We start from the raw sequence: 14,777 nt of genomic DNA, 5'->3' as shown, positions 1-14,777 counted from the left end.
CATATTGTGCCTCAAAATTTGCATGATGCAATTTGTCTGTAGCAGAGTATAAGGCTGGAAACATATGGTCAATATGGTCAATAAAATTCATTGCCAAAGTGAGGAAGAGTGCAAGTTAAAAACAATAAAGAGGCATTCCATGACTAGTCATGAACCCTCAAAATGTTTAAAATTGTTTAATCATAGTTTTTACATTTATAAAAATATACTTCCAAAATACAAATATATAACATAACATGTTGATAAAATTAGTTTATTTTCAAATTATATTTAATAATAGACTAGATTAGATGAATAGCCTAGATTACTCTAATAAATTAAAACAAAAAAGAGAATCAAAGATGAACCATAATTAGAATTAGAATAGGTGACTGAAGAATAATCTTAACTTTAAGCATGTTCTATATATCTGAGTTTACATTCCATTCACAAATATGGTTTAGAGAGTAAATATTTTGCTGAATTCTACATGGAATCTCAAGTTTAATCTGTCTGCTTTTATGTTACATAGTTTTCCAAAAGAATCAGTCATTCTTTTCAGAAATATCAACACTTTACTGAGTGATTCTTTCATGGCACTGTTAAAAGAACCGTGGAAAATTTACAGAATCAATACACACAGGCAATGTCTAGATAAGGCATACCAAACAAATACTAAGACTATCCATCATTGTCCATCAGCGAACCCACTTATCCTTCAAGATTGAGTTTAAAAATCACTTTCTTAACTATTTACCAAATATCCTAGAAAGAAACGTCTACTTTTTGTGAATTCCTTAATCCCATCATTGTATTACAATCTTAATGATATTTAGTTTTTTTGTAGTGGGTTTTTTTTTTTTAATTTTTGTTTGGGTTTAGTATTATTTAGGACTTACTCTGACACAATTCATTCCATAGATGTTATGTACCATTTATTTTATAAGCACTTTGAGAATAAATCACAGACAAAAGCAAGGGATCATGTTTAATGAAGCTGCACATAAATATTCACAAATTATTACTTTTTAAAGGAGGCTATCAAGGAGAGTAATGAATGTTTTGTTTCAAAAGTTGAAAAAATACATAATGAGAAAAAAACATTTTTCAGTGTGTGAACATGTGTTCAAAATAATTTGTATATTCTCTGATCTTGTGTGCTTGTTGATAATACTTGATTTTTAAGTGTGTAATAGGTTATACTCTGATAAAAAGAAACAATAAAGGATAGAAAGAGGAAAGAATGTGCCCAAGATTAGTAGCCAGGAAGAGTAGAGCATATTGGTAGGTTTGACCAGTAGGAAGAAAGAATGTTGTTTTATGCAATGTATGAAGACTCAGAGATTTTCACAGAACTGAATTCTAAGTAGGAAGGTTATCAATATTAATAGAGGAGAGAGAAAACATGTTAGTATGTTAACAGTAAGTTTTAATGATCAAGCCACTGTGTTAACTGCCCATATAAATGGGATATAGTATTGCAGATGATATAAAAGGTAATTCACACACTATATTTTTTGAAGCTTAAAGTGTTTTAACCTTCTAATAGTCTGCATTAGGTAGCATAATAGTCTGTGAACTTATGCATAAAATGCAAATATACTCTTGAATATTCTCTATTCTCTCTATATATATTTATATATTTATATTATGTATATTTATATATATTTACATATATATAAAAATGAAACCACATATTACTGGCTGCCTCAGAGGAATAAGGGTTGTCTGAGATCCTTGTCTTCATTGTTTAATGCTTTCCTTAATGTTCTTCCTTAATGTTTTCATATATATATGGATCTAAAATGTATGATGGGACTGGTTTAGACATTTCATTTTAGAATTTATAACAAGTTTATAAGATTGGTGTTGTTATACTCATTAACAAGTAAAGAACTAACATTTGATAAAGTATGCCTGAAGTGACTCAGCTGTGAATAACAAAACAAGTGCTCATTGTCAGAGCTTGGGCTCTTTCCCCATGTTATATTGGCCTTGCTCATAAAATGTCAACTGGCTGAAAAAAAAAGTCATTGGTCTTATATTTGAAGATATATTTAACTTTGGTTTTTTACTACATATATTAGAGGGCTGATGGTAGGTAGCAACTGAGGGTTGAATGATAATCTTCCAGATTGAGGCAATAAACGAAACCAAATTGAATCTAAATTGAACCTGTAATTGTATATTTTCTAAAAGAACTAAGAGATCATTGAATTTTTTGGTTTTTAACAGGAATGAATACTTTAGGATAGCAACATCAATTGATGGTCCAGCACAGATTGAGAAATTCAAATTCTCTCTGAATTTTCAATTCTGTAATATTTGAAATATCACAAAGTATCTTCTAATACAAATATCAAAGCAATGATGTTTTGTTTCATTTCCTATTTCTTGAAGATAAATTAATCAATAAAATGAATTAAGTCAATTCATATTTCTTTTCAAGTGCTCAGCTTCTTGTGGTAAAGGTATAAAGTACCGTGAAGTGCTCTGTGTTGACCAATTCCAAGAGAAAGTAGAAGAGAAATACTGCAGCCATCTGAGGAAACCTAGAACCCACAAAGCTTGTAGATCTGTCAGATGCCCTTCATGGAAAGCCAATAGATGGAAGGAGGTACGTGATGTAATTTACAATGACATATGTATTTTTTGCATTAAAAAAATTTTAATTCAGTCTTTGCTTTCAATAACTAAAAGTTTTACTTCTTTAAATTTGTAATTATTTTGTTATACACTTATCTGCATAATCCTCTAAATTAATACTGTACAGTGTTGATATATGTGCTGCCAATATTTAAGTAGCAAATTAGTCATTTGATTTTTTCATAGCCATAAAGTGTATAAGAAAATTCTATTACTAAATGGCGGTGTTACAGATTATCTTGGTAATCAAACAGCAAAACATATGTATGATAGTGCATTTAGTAGCAGCTTTGTTTCCACTCCACATATTGGATTTGAGCTAAGATTGCATCCTGGAGAAATGACTGGATCCTGGAGAAATTGAAGATAGGATTGTTATTGGATACCAAGAATTATGAAGGTGGGAAAGCTAGATAACCTAGATGGGGCTAAGACTAAAGTAGAGTTAAGAAAAACAAAGTTGATTAATAAGAGTTCCTGGCTGAGCATTCAGTTAATAAACAAAGCTTCAAAGATATCGATGATGATACCTGCCCTGACATACTCAGAGAAGTGAGTTCAAAATCTGAGTTGGAGGAGCCATGAGTCTGAGAGTGGTTTTCAAGCAAACACTATCTTGGGAAATGGTCTATTAGTCAGCTTTCCTAATGCTGAGATAAAATACCTACCTACACCACAACTTAAAGGAGAAGGAGTTTATTTGGCTCATGGTTTCAGCTATTTTAGTCCATAGTCAGCAGGCTCCAAGGCAAAAACATCATGGCAGATGGTATAGTGCAGCAAAACTACTCAATTCAGGACAATTAGGAAGAAGAGCATAGGGCAGAGTGCCATCCAGATATACACCCTCCAAAGGCACATCTCCAGTGACCCACCTCCAACAACACACATTCAGCTAAAACACCAGTGGATCAATCCACTGAGGAGTATAGTGCCCACATGATCCCCTCACCTCTCCAGGAGTAGATAATTAAGATTAACTGGAAGGGCCAGGGATTTAGCTCCATGGTTCCACTGCATTCCCCACAAGCACAAGGTCCCAAGTTCGATCCCTGGTACAAAAAAATAAAACAAAACAGATTAACTTGCATAATTAGGAGTAGACAAAAGTGATGAATAAAGTCAGACTATTAACTGGAATAATCTCCTAAGGACTGATTTCACTGGGCTGGGCTTTCAACAAAGCTGCATCCACCAGTATCTGAGGTTGTTTATCCATTTCTTAAAGAGCCTGGTCTTGAAAAGAAAAAGGAAACCTGTCTTCTGCCACAAAAATTTCTTATCTCTGTAAGATGTTGGAGTTCCTTCCAGGCCGCCTGTCCACCACTCACAGCACAAAGGAGGTGAGACATGGGGTTGCCAACAGCACCCCCCCACACCAGTCAAAATGAGAAGACACATAAATAAGTCTCAAAAACAGACTTCCAGATTACCTATAGCAACTCCAAAGGGAAATGAGATGGTACACTCTGATACTCAACCACCTACACTCCCTGAACTGGCAACAAAAGAGGACCTGGAAAAAATGAAATCAGAAATAATTTCTCAGATAATAGCAGAGACTGTGCTCATAGTGCAAGACATGATTAATTAATCTAGAGAGGATCAGAGGAATATGATGGAATCCCAACATAGGAAAAAAATGGAATCCATAAAACAGATTCGAACAGATTACCAGGAGATTAAAAACTCCACTGAAAGTCAACACAGCAGAATAAGCCAATATGAGGACAGAATTTCAGATATAGAAGATAAGACTGCAATTAGTGACCAGGAAAAGAAAAATTGCTTCAATATTGTAAAGGACCACAAGAAATCAAACCAGCAGCTGCTAGACAATGCAAAGAAGAATAACATAAGATGGATTGGAGTCAATGAAGAAACAGAAAAGAGTGCAGATGAGATGAAAAAACTGTTCACAGAAGTAATGGCAGAAAACTTCCCAAGGAGGGGAAAAGAACTTGACATACAGATAAGTGAGGCATACAGGACTCCAACTAGCTGTGATCAAAAAAATCTACACATAGGGATATAATTGTTAAGATTCCAGACACCCAACAAAAAACAAAGTTCTACAAGCAGTTAGAGGAAAGAAACAAATCACATACAAAGGAAAGACCATCAGAATCACAGCAGACTTCTCAAACCAAGCCCTCAAGGCAAGAGGAGCATGGACTAACATATTTCAAGTCCTAAAGGAAAACAGCCTCCAACCCAGATTGATATACCCTGCCAAACTATCTTTCAAAATTGATGGAGAAATAAGATACTTTCATGACAAAGAGAACCTTAGAAACTTCAAGAATAGCAAACCAGCACTCCAAAAATTTTAGACAATATCCTAGGAAAACACAATGAGGTTAAAACCCTAGGAAGCAAAGCAGATTGAATCCATCTGGCATGACAAGAAACTAAATGCAAAGGGGAAAATCCAACAAAAAGAAAAGGTCATGACAATGATATGCCAACATGTATCAGTTATGATCATCAATGTTAATGGTCTCAATTCACCAATCAAAAGAAAGAGACTGGCAAAATGGGTCAAGAAGCAAAATCCAACAATATGCTGCATCTAAGAAGCACACTTTATTCAAAAAGAAACTCATAGACTGAAGGTTAAAGGGTGGAAAACAATACTCCATGTGACAGGAACCCCCCAAAAAGCAGGAGTAGCTATCCTCTTGGCAGATCAAGTGGATTTCAAACCAACACTGATTAAGAGAGACAAAGAAGGACACTACATCCTTGTAAAGGGAATAATCAAAGAGAAAGAGATGACAATCATAAACATATATGAACCAAACACTGGTGTAGCCAACTATATAAAACAAAAATACTAATGGATGTGAAAAATCAAATAAGCACTAAAGCAATAGTAGTGGGGGACCTCAGTACCCCACTGTCATAAATAGATCAACTAGACAAAAAACAAGCAACAAAATGCTAGAACTCAATCAAACTCTTGAACAAATGAACTTAACAGATGTTTATAGAGTGTTCCACCCACAAAAGCAAAATACACATTCTTTTCAGGTACACATGGGTCATTTTCCAAAATAGACCACCTACTCACTTATAGAACATGTTTAATAAGTGCAAAGGATTTGAAGTTATCCCCTGTATATTATCAGACCATAGTGTGATGAAATTGGAGATCCATAGCAAAAGAAACTGGAAAAATTTCATAAACACGTGGAAATTGAACAACACACTTCTGAATAACCAATGGGTCACAGAGGAAATCAATGAAGAAATCAGAGAGTTCCTACAATTAAATGACAATGACAATACAACATATCAGAATCTATGGGACACAATGCAAGCAGTCTTACGAGGGAAATTTATAGCAGTGAATACTCATTAGGAAAGCAAAGCGAGCCCAATTAAACAACCTGATGCTGAATCTCAAGCTTCTACAAAAAGAAGATCAGGACAAACCCAAAGCTCATACAAGGGAGGAAATTATGAAGTCAGAGCAGAAAACAGTTCAATGGAGACTAAGACAATGATAGAAAAAATCAATGAAGCCAAGAGTTGGTTCTTTGAAAGAATCAACAAAATTGACAAACCTTTAGCCAACCTTGTCAGAAAAAGGAAATAAGAGGCCCAAATCCATGCAATTAGGAATGAAAAGGGTGAAATTACAACAGACTTAGATGAAATCCAGAGGATCATCAATACCTACTTCCAGAACCTATACGCCAATAAGATGGACAACACAGAAGAAATGGATAGATTCATAGATATATATGAATTACCAAAGTGCAACAAAGACCTAAAAATCCTAAACAACCCAATATCAATCAATGAAATTAAAAACATAATTAAAATCTTATCAGCTATGAAAAGCACAGGTCCTGAAGGCTTCACTGATGAATTCTACATGACAGTTAGAGAGGAACTGCTGCCACTACTCTTTAAACTCTTCAATGGAATTGAAAGGGAAGCAATACTCCCAAATTCATTCCTGGAAGCAAGCATCACCTTGATCCCCAAAGCAGAGAAAGACCCAACTGAAAAAGAGAACTATAGGCCAATCTCACTAATGAACATAGATGCAAAAATCCTTATTAAGATACTGGCAAATAGAATGCAGAAGATCATCAGGAAAATCATACACCCTGACCAAGTGGGATTCATCCCAGGGATGCAGGGATGGATAAACATATGCAAATCAATCAATGTAATACACTATATCAATAGAGCCAAGGACAAAAACCATATGATTATCTCCATAGACACAGAAAAAGCATTTGACAAAAATCCAACATGCATTTATGATAAAAACCCTACAAAAAATTGGAATAGATGTTCTCTACCTCAATCTGATAGAACCCATCTATGAAAAACCAACAGCCAATATCATACTACATGGTGAAAAACTGAAATCCTTCACACTATAATCAGGAACAAGACAAGGGTTTCCACTATCACCACTCTTGTTCAATATAGTTTTGGAAACATTAGCCAGGGCAAATAGACAAGAGAAAGAAATAAAAAGAAAGAAGATAGGAAATGAAGACGTCAAATTGTCATTATTTGCAGATGACATGATACTCTATACAGAAGACCCCAAGAACACCTCGAAAAGTCTTCTAAACTTAATAACCAAATTCAGTAGAGTAGCTGGATACAGGGTCAACACACAAAAATCAATAGCTTTCCTCTACATGAACAGCAGACTCACTGAGAGAGAAATAGGACAAATCAATCCTTTCACAGTAGCATCCAAAAAACTGAAATACCTAAGAATCAACCTAAGGAAAGAAATCAAAGATCTCTTCTCTGAAAACTATGGCACTCTGAAAAGAGAGATTGAAGATGATATCAGAAAATGGAAAGACATCCCCTGCTCCTGGGTAGGAAGGACCAACATAGTGAAAATGCCCATACTTCCCAAACTGCTATATAGATTCAATGCAATCCCAATTGAAATCCCAGCAGACCTTGAGAAAACAATCCAAAAATTCATTTGGAACAAGAAGACGCCTAGAATAACAAAAGCAATTCTAGGTAACAGAGACATGGCAGGGGTGTCACAATCCCCAACTTGAAACTCTACTGCAAAGTTACTGTGATAAAAACAGCATGGAACTGACAAAGAAACAGACCTGAGGACCAGTGGAACAGATTAGAAGATGCTGAAACAACGCCAGACACACTCAGCCATCTCATCTTCGATAAAGGAGCCAAACACCCTCACTGGAGGAAAGACAGCCTCTTTAATAAATGGTGCTGGGAAAATTGCCAAAGATTAAAGCTAGACCTATATCTCTCACCATGCACTAAACTAAAATCGAAATGGATTAAAGATCTAAATATTAAAATAGAAATGCTGAATCGGCTGGAACAGAGGTTAGGTAGAACTCTTGAAGACATTGGTGTAGGAAAAGATTTTATGAACAAAACAGTTGCCCATGAACTAGCACAAACAATCAACAAGTGGAATCTCTTCTTATTAAAAAGCTTCTGCACAGCAAGAGAAACCACCAGCAGTGTGAAGAGACAACCCATAGTGTGGGAAAAAATCTTCACCTGCTCTTCCTCAGACAAAGGTCTACTATCTCAAATCTATAAAGAACTTTAAAAAATCAGAACCCCCCAAATTCAAAGACCCAAATAAAAAATGGGCATCTGAAATGAACAGACATTTCTCAAAGAAGTAAAAGCAGCAAATAAATATATGAAAAAATGCTCAACATCACTGATCATTCGAGAGATGCAAATGAAAACAATGCTGAGATTCCACCTCACTTCAGAAAGAATGGCTGCTATCATGAAATCAACCAATAGCAAATGCTGGCGGGCCTGTGGGGAAAGAGGAACCCTGCTCCACTGCTGCTGGGAGTGTAGACTGGTGCAACCACTGTGGAAATCAGTATGGAGATACTACAAAGAACTAGGACTGGAAGTCCCATTTGACCCAGCTATTCCCCTGCTGGTTATCGTCCCCAAAGAATTAAAAGAATCATACCACAGTGATGTATGTGCACTCATGTTCATAGCAGCACAATTTGCAATAGCTAAAATTCGGTAGCAGTCCAATTGCCCATCAACTGGAGACTGGATAAAGAAAATGTTTTCTTTTTTAATAAAATGGAGTATTACTCAGGCATAAAAATGAGAAATTAGAGACATTTATAGCTAAATGGTTGCACATTGAGGTGACACTCTTAAGTGAAATGAATAGGACACATGTGTAAATACCGAATAGTTTCTCTAGTGTGAGAAACTGACAATGTGAATAAGGACTAAAAGGTATAATAGATAATGTGAAAAAGGAAGAAAGGGGGCAAAGGGGAAGGGGAAGTGGGAGGGATAGGGGAAAGGAAAGAAGGGGATGGAATTAATATGAGAAAATGAAAAAAAAAATGGAAACAAAGTGTTTGTAGATAGGGAGGGATGGAGGGGTTGAAGGGAGGGCAGGGGAAGGGGGAAAAATAAGAACCTGGAGAGACTATGTAAAAGTGCAAATTTCCAATGATGAATGTCATTATATTGTATACCTAAAATGTACCAATAAAATAAAATTTTTAAAAAAAGGATACTGGAGTTCCATCTTTTGGGAAGAAAGAGAGGAGTTCAGACAGCAGCTAGAGGAAGTAGGGTCCCCAGGACTCCCAAGTCATCACTATTCACTCTGGGCCCAGCACTTCAACATGGGAAACTGGCTCTTGAGGGACACTATGCCAGCTTATCACCAAGTTTTCAAACTGAGTTAAAAATCTTGAGTTTCCTGTACAAGAAACAGTGTATAGCAAATATTAATGTTGTAGAAATTGTGGTTGTTATTTGACTGAACTCTGCGGGATAATGTATCTGTTTTTCATTCCACTGCGGTGTGTATTCTTCAGTATTTGTTTCTAGATTAAATTTTGATCAAGAAAACAAATTATTTTTCATCATTTTTCATGGGTATGATTTAAAAGATCTCCATCTTAACCTGTTATAATTATGGAAAGTCATAACTATTTCTTCAAAAGAGAAATGTTGGCTCATCCTGGCTCCTTTCCTTTGCTCCTTTACTCTTCCCACAGTATGCCGGTCCCTCTTCTTTCAATTCTCCTATCAAAGTAGCTTTGAGATCTCCATCACCACCACCCTGGTCTAATGCAGTGATTCTTCACCATCTCTTGCTGGGCCTGCAGTGGCTCCCCACATCGGTTCTGCCGCTATTTACTTTTATGTAGTGTGAGCTTTAGAAGACCTCAAATAAGTTCATGCCACTTAACATCTTCCATGTCTTACTGCTGTCTGTAAAGGCTAAGTGTAAGGCTAGCTCATGCTTCCTTCTTTAGCATTATCCAAGCCTCTATCTTTTCCTCTCCAAGACAATGTGTGTCTTTGCTATCTAACTTCATGACTACTTCAATATCTATTTTGGATACTGTTCATTTAATTGCAAAAGGACTCACTATCTCATAATTTATATAATTTGTCATGTTGTGGTTTTGCATAATGTGAAGTGTTACTTTATTTTTTCTGGATCAAGATGTGTCAGGAAAATGGCAAAACAGCCTTCCCAGATGCACAAACACACACCATAAAGGCATTGGACCCAAAAGGTCATGGGTGCACCCAGTGTGAAACAGATAAGTCCTAATTCTGTTATCATCCAGGAGCCACAGGGATGGCAGTGGAGGAGAGAGAGATAGTTTGCCTTTCTTGGGCACCAGCATTCCTGTGGGTCCTGGGATTCTTTCGATGTTGTGCAGCTGCTATGGCTGTTTGGTTGACATTCATGAAAGACACTTTCTGACCCTTGACCTCCAGCTCCACAGCAGAGAATCTATCATCAGTACTAACAAATTGGCCTTGGCTTACCAGATTGCATAAGATCCACTAGAGAAATGTATTTCAGTGACATCAAAGATATAGACGTGAATATTCAAAGACTATAAAAGACCCAGATGCTTTTGTATAGACTCTGTTTTCTTCTCTTTGAATTGCTTTTTCTTGTCATAGAGATTAGCTCCATTTATTCACATGGTCCCCAAATCTTTGCCAGGAACAAATGACCACTTGTGAAGCCCTTGGCCTTTGATTTATTCTATAAAAAGTACTCACATGAAGTTAACAATTGTGGGTTTTGTCTGTGCTACATATAATAATGTATTCAACAGAAGTGTAATTTCAGACATAGTTACAACATAATCACTGGTTGCTGCTTCATTCTGATTGTGTAAATTATAACATTGCTTTAATATAAGCACTCACTATGAAATAATTTCATTTTATTACTATTTTACATGATTCCACAAAAAGAAAGACTGATTTCATAGGTTATTGTCCACAGAGGTGCTCAAATGGGTTTTGAAGGAACACTTTTTATTTGTCATATGATATCTTTCTTTATGTAAAGATTTGGTAATGCCTTTTAATGACTGCTGCTAAATAGGAACAGACATTGCTATATAGGACTATTTGTCTGTGTCCAGATGATATCTTTAGAGGCAAATTAAAGTGCCAGTCTACATTGTGCTATCTTTATGGGTAAACAGGTTATTTGAGTAGTTTTCCTGGTGGAATTGAGTTACACAGTGTTGGTGACTTAGTGCATTCCTATCAATTATTTGTGATATACAAGCAATATGGCTTCACAGTGCCTTGAGATAAGTTAGCTGGATTTTAAAAGTTAAAATTTAACACACTTATAAGTATGTATCCCTATAAAACTGTTAAAATAAACAATGAGTATTTTGGGATTGTAATGCACCTTAGGAGGCCATTCTATTTCAAAATCAGTGACAGCACCTTCTTTGTATCTTTGACACAGAAGGATCCAGCTTTGGGCACAAGGAATGACTTCTGCTCTATGGAAAAGTCAAGTGCCAGGTGCCTCTGACACATCTCAGTAGAAAACACATAAAAGTTCGTGTAAATCCATGGAAAAATTATTGGAAATACATAAAAATATGAATGTAGAGCTCTGAATCATACAGTTGGAGATAACAGATTTAGAAATTATTCCTGTATAGAAAAACTTTCTCAGAGAGAGTTTAGAAGGCATAAAAAAAAAACAGTTATAAAAAGAACCCTGGGGCATGCTAATGTTTAAAGGAAGAATAAAGAAAGTGGAGTCAGGTAAAGACCTTGAGAGAAAGCAATACACGAAGTAAGAGGATAGCACCAAGTCCCAGAAGTGATTACAGGCCCAGAAGCAAGATTGCTTCCACAGAAGTGGTAAATGGAGCCAAATGTGTTAGTGACATTCATCAAGAAAACTTTTGAAAAGTTTCTTTTGGATTTATTTGGTAATTGGTTTTATTGATGACATTGGGCTGAAAAATATTTAACTGAAATAATAAATTATTCTCTGTTGAAATCTAAAATCGTATCAATTTATTCTTTAAGAAAACAAAAAACAAAAGTTACTTTCTTTTTGAGCATTAGTCCATTTCTTGCCTTCAAGGAAGAGGTTCATATTAAAAATATGGTAGTTGTCTGGGGATTTAGCTCAGTGGTTCCGCTGCCTTCCTCAAAAGTGCAAGGTCCCAAGTTTGATCCCTGGTACCAAAAAAAAAAAAAAAAAAAAAAAAAATGGTAGCTACTCATGGTCTCAATGGATTTTTCTAAACTTGTGCTATGATCAAAGCACCAATAAAAGAGTGTGATTTGTTGAATTATAGGGAACTGAATTCATTTTGTAGAACTTTTTGCTATGCTATGTTTTGTGAACTAATTTTTCCTAGAATTTTTTTCAGGTGTAGATGAGATGTCTTTCAAATACAGTTTATATAGCCAAGATTTTCTCTGAAAAGTTTTTCAGAGCCTTACTTCATGGGATAAACATTTTCCTAAGATCTTCAGATAAGCTATATTACATCCAGATATTTTAGTCTACCTAATATTATTCCTGGCACAAAACACACATTAAATTATTATTTTCTCCATAGAAACAGCTATATTTTTGTGAAAACATTCACTGAACTGGCAAAAATTTTAGCATAACATGGTCAACATAAAGTTATGTAGATATGTATAATGTTCTTCATATGTAAAAAGCATGTAAATTCTCTTTAAAGTCAGTGATTGCTCCTTATACATGTAAAAAAGAAAAAGTGAATTTAATAGATTCCTTTATAAGTAGAAATGCTACTGTAATTTGTATGAGGAATTTGAGCCTATGGGTAAACTAAATTCTTAACTTTGAGGAATTTAAATTCTTTTCGTACAGTGAAACTATGTTTTTCAGATATGTTACTGTTGTGGAAGGAAAAAAAAAAGAGGGAAATTAGTTCCTCTGGGGCATTTGCAAAAACAGGGAAGTCAAAAATGACCTGATTTTTTCCCTGATAATATCACTATTGGGAATATTGATGGTGGCCCGAACAACATTACTCAGTATGTGATTTCCATTTTCTTCTGGAAGTAGAGGTTATAATAGCAACTGAACTCACAAATTAAATAAATATCCTTAGGCACACCCCATACTTTATTAACAAGGACAGCACAGCTCTTGGTGGTTGTTATGTGGTTCTTACTATAGCTGAAAGATTGCCAAGTCTTCCCCTCCCCAGGAGGAAGCACAGTGAGAACTCAACGTGAAGAACAGAGGTTCAACTCTGCTTCTCCAGTGCAATGATCTGAATGTTTGCCCCCTCCCTTCAAGTGTTGAAATCCTGTCCCATAAGTAATGATACTGGGAAGTGGGAACTTGGGGAAGTGATTAGGCCACAAGAGGGGAACCCTCATAATTGATGTTACTTCCCTTGTGAAAGAGACCCCAGGAGCTACTTCGTCCCTTCCACCATGTGGATGCAAAACATCCATCCATGAACCAAGAGACAGAACTCCACCAGACACCAAATCTTTTGGTGCCTTGATTTGGAACTTTCCAGGAAATAGAGCTTTGAAAAATAAATTTCTATTGTTTATAAGCCACTTACAGCATTTTATAGCAGTTTTACTGTAACAAATATCTAAATATGGAAGTAGGTAAGAAGAGATGGAAGAAGTTTTTTTGTTTGAGAATTTTGTTTGTTTTTGTTTTTTATTGTTTTGGTTTGTTTGTGTTTCTGGCACTGGGAACTGAACCCAGGGACATCACACTGGTTCTAAGTCTTTAAGAGGCTGGAAGAGTTTTGAGGCACATGTAGGAAAAACCTGCATTGCTGCAAATTGGGTAAGGGCAGTTTGGTGATAGTGGAGAGAGAGAGAGAGAGAGAGAGAGAGAGAGAGAGAGAGAGAGAGAGAGAGAGAGAGAGGCCCCCAAAGAGAAAGCTTCAATCTTAGAGAATACCCTAGTAATTACAAGTAGAAGGTTCTCAGAAATATGGATGGTAAAGGTCAATCTAATGAACTCTCTGACAAAAATCAGGACTGTGTTATTGGACAGTGGAAGAAAGTCCTTCCTTGTTACAAAGTAGCAGAGAACCTGGCCCTTTCCCATTCTGTTACAATTATTTGTGTTCATGTTTTAGTGTTTTGGGGTAGAAATTGTGAGAGAATTGGATACTTGCTTAAGAAAAGTCTTGGAGGCAGGGCCATCTGGTTCCTTGGCAGCCCAGTCCCTCTCCCACTGTGTCTGGAAGGCAGGACACTGAATCTAAGATTATTCCTGAGACAAACTTCTGTTGGGATTTGCACTTACTTAGGACCTATCAATTACCCCTTTCTTCTTTTCTGTTTCTCCCTTTCCCAATGGGAATATCTATCCTACTCCTGTCCTACCCCATAACTTGTTTGATTTCATAGGTTCCCACCTAGAGGGGAATTTGCCTCAGGATGACTCATAATTTGATCATGCTTAGATCTGATATAGATGGTAGTTAGATGAGACTCTACCAAGTTTAGACTTGATACTTGAGTTAAGCCTTTTGGGGTTAATGAGCTGTAATGATTGGCTGTATTTGCAGGTAAGAAGGGCCTACCTTTTGGGAGGCCACAGGCAGTATGCTATGGTCTGAATATTTGTGTTTCCCTTATATTCATAAGTTGAAATCCTAACCTCAAGGTGATCATATTAGGAGTTGGGAGTTCTAAAGGTCATAAATGTAGAGCTCTCAATATTGAGATTAGTTCCCTTTAGAAAGAGGCCCTGGGCGTAGAGAGTTAACTTGTCCCTTCCACCATGCCAGGACACAGTGAAAAGTTACCCACCGTGACCCAGATAGTGGGGTCCTCATCAGGCAATGAATCTGTGACATCTT

The 14,777-nt window shown here is 36.2% G+C and overlaps 1 protein-coding gene across 7 annotated transcripts in view; it reads left to right on the top strand.

Moving 5' to 3' along the window:
- Positions 1-14,777, top strand: part of Adamts20 (ADAM metallopeptidase with thrombospondin type 1 motif 20) — a 205,625-nt gene that overhangs the window by 135,979 nt on the left and 54,869 nt on the right. For all 7 annotated transcript variants that reach the window (XR_002388903.2, XM_021243106.2, XM_021243105.2 and 4 more), the window contains one exon: positions 2,429-2,596. Coding sequence is in view for 6 of the 7 variants with exons in the window: in XM_021243106.2 (XP_021098765.1) it covers positions 2,429-2,596 (168 nt within the window). In the remaining variant the exon portion in view is untranslated. The remainder of the gene's footprint in view (positions 1-2,428; positions 2,597-14,777) is intronic.

The sequence above is a fragment of the Heterocephalus glaber genome, unplaced genomic scaffold, assembly GCF_053883595.1.
Source record: "Heterocephalus glaber isolate CG9 unplaced genomic scaffold, H.glaber_assembly_v1.0 deba00001733, whole genome shotgun sequence".
Taxonomy (NCBI): Eukaryota; Metazoa; Chordata; class Mammalia; order Rodentia; family Bathyergidae; genus Heterocephalus; species Heterocephalus glaber.
This window is presented reverse-complemented; position numbering and strand designations above follow the sequence as displayed.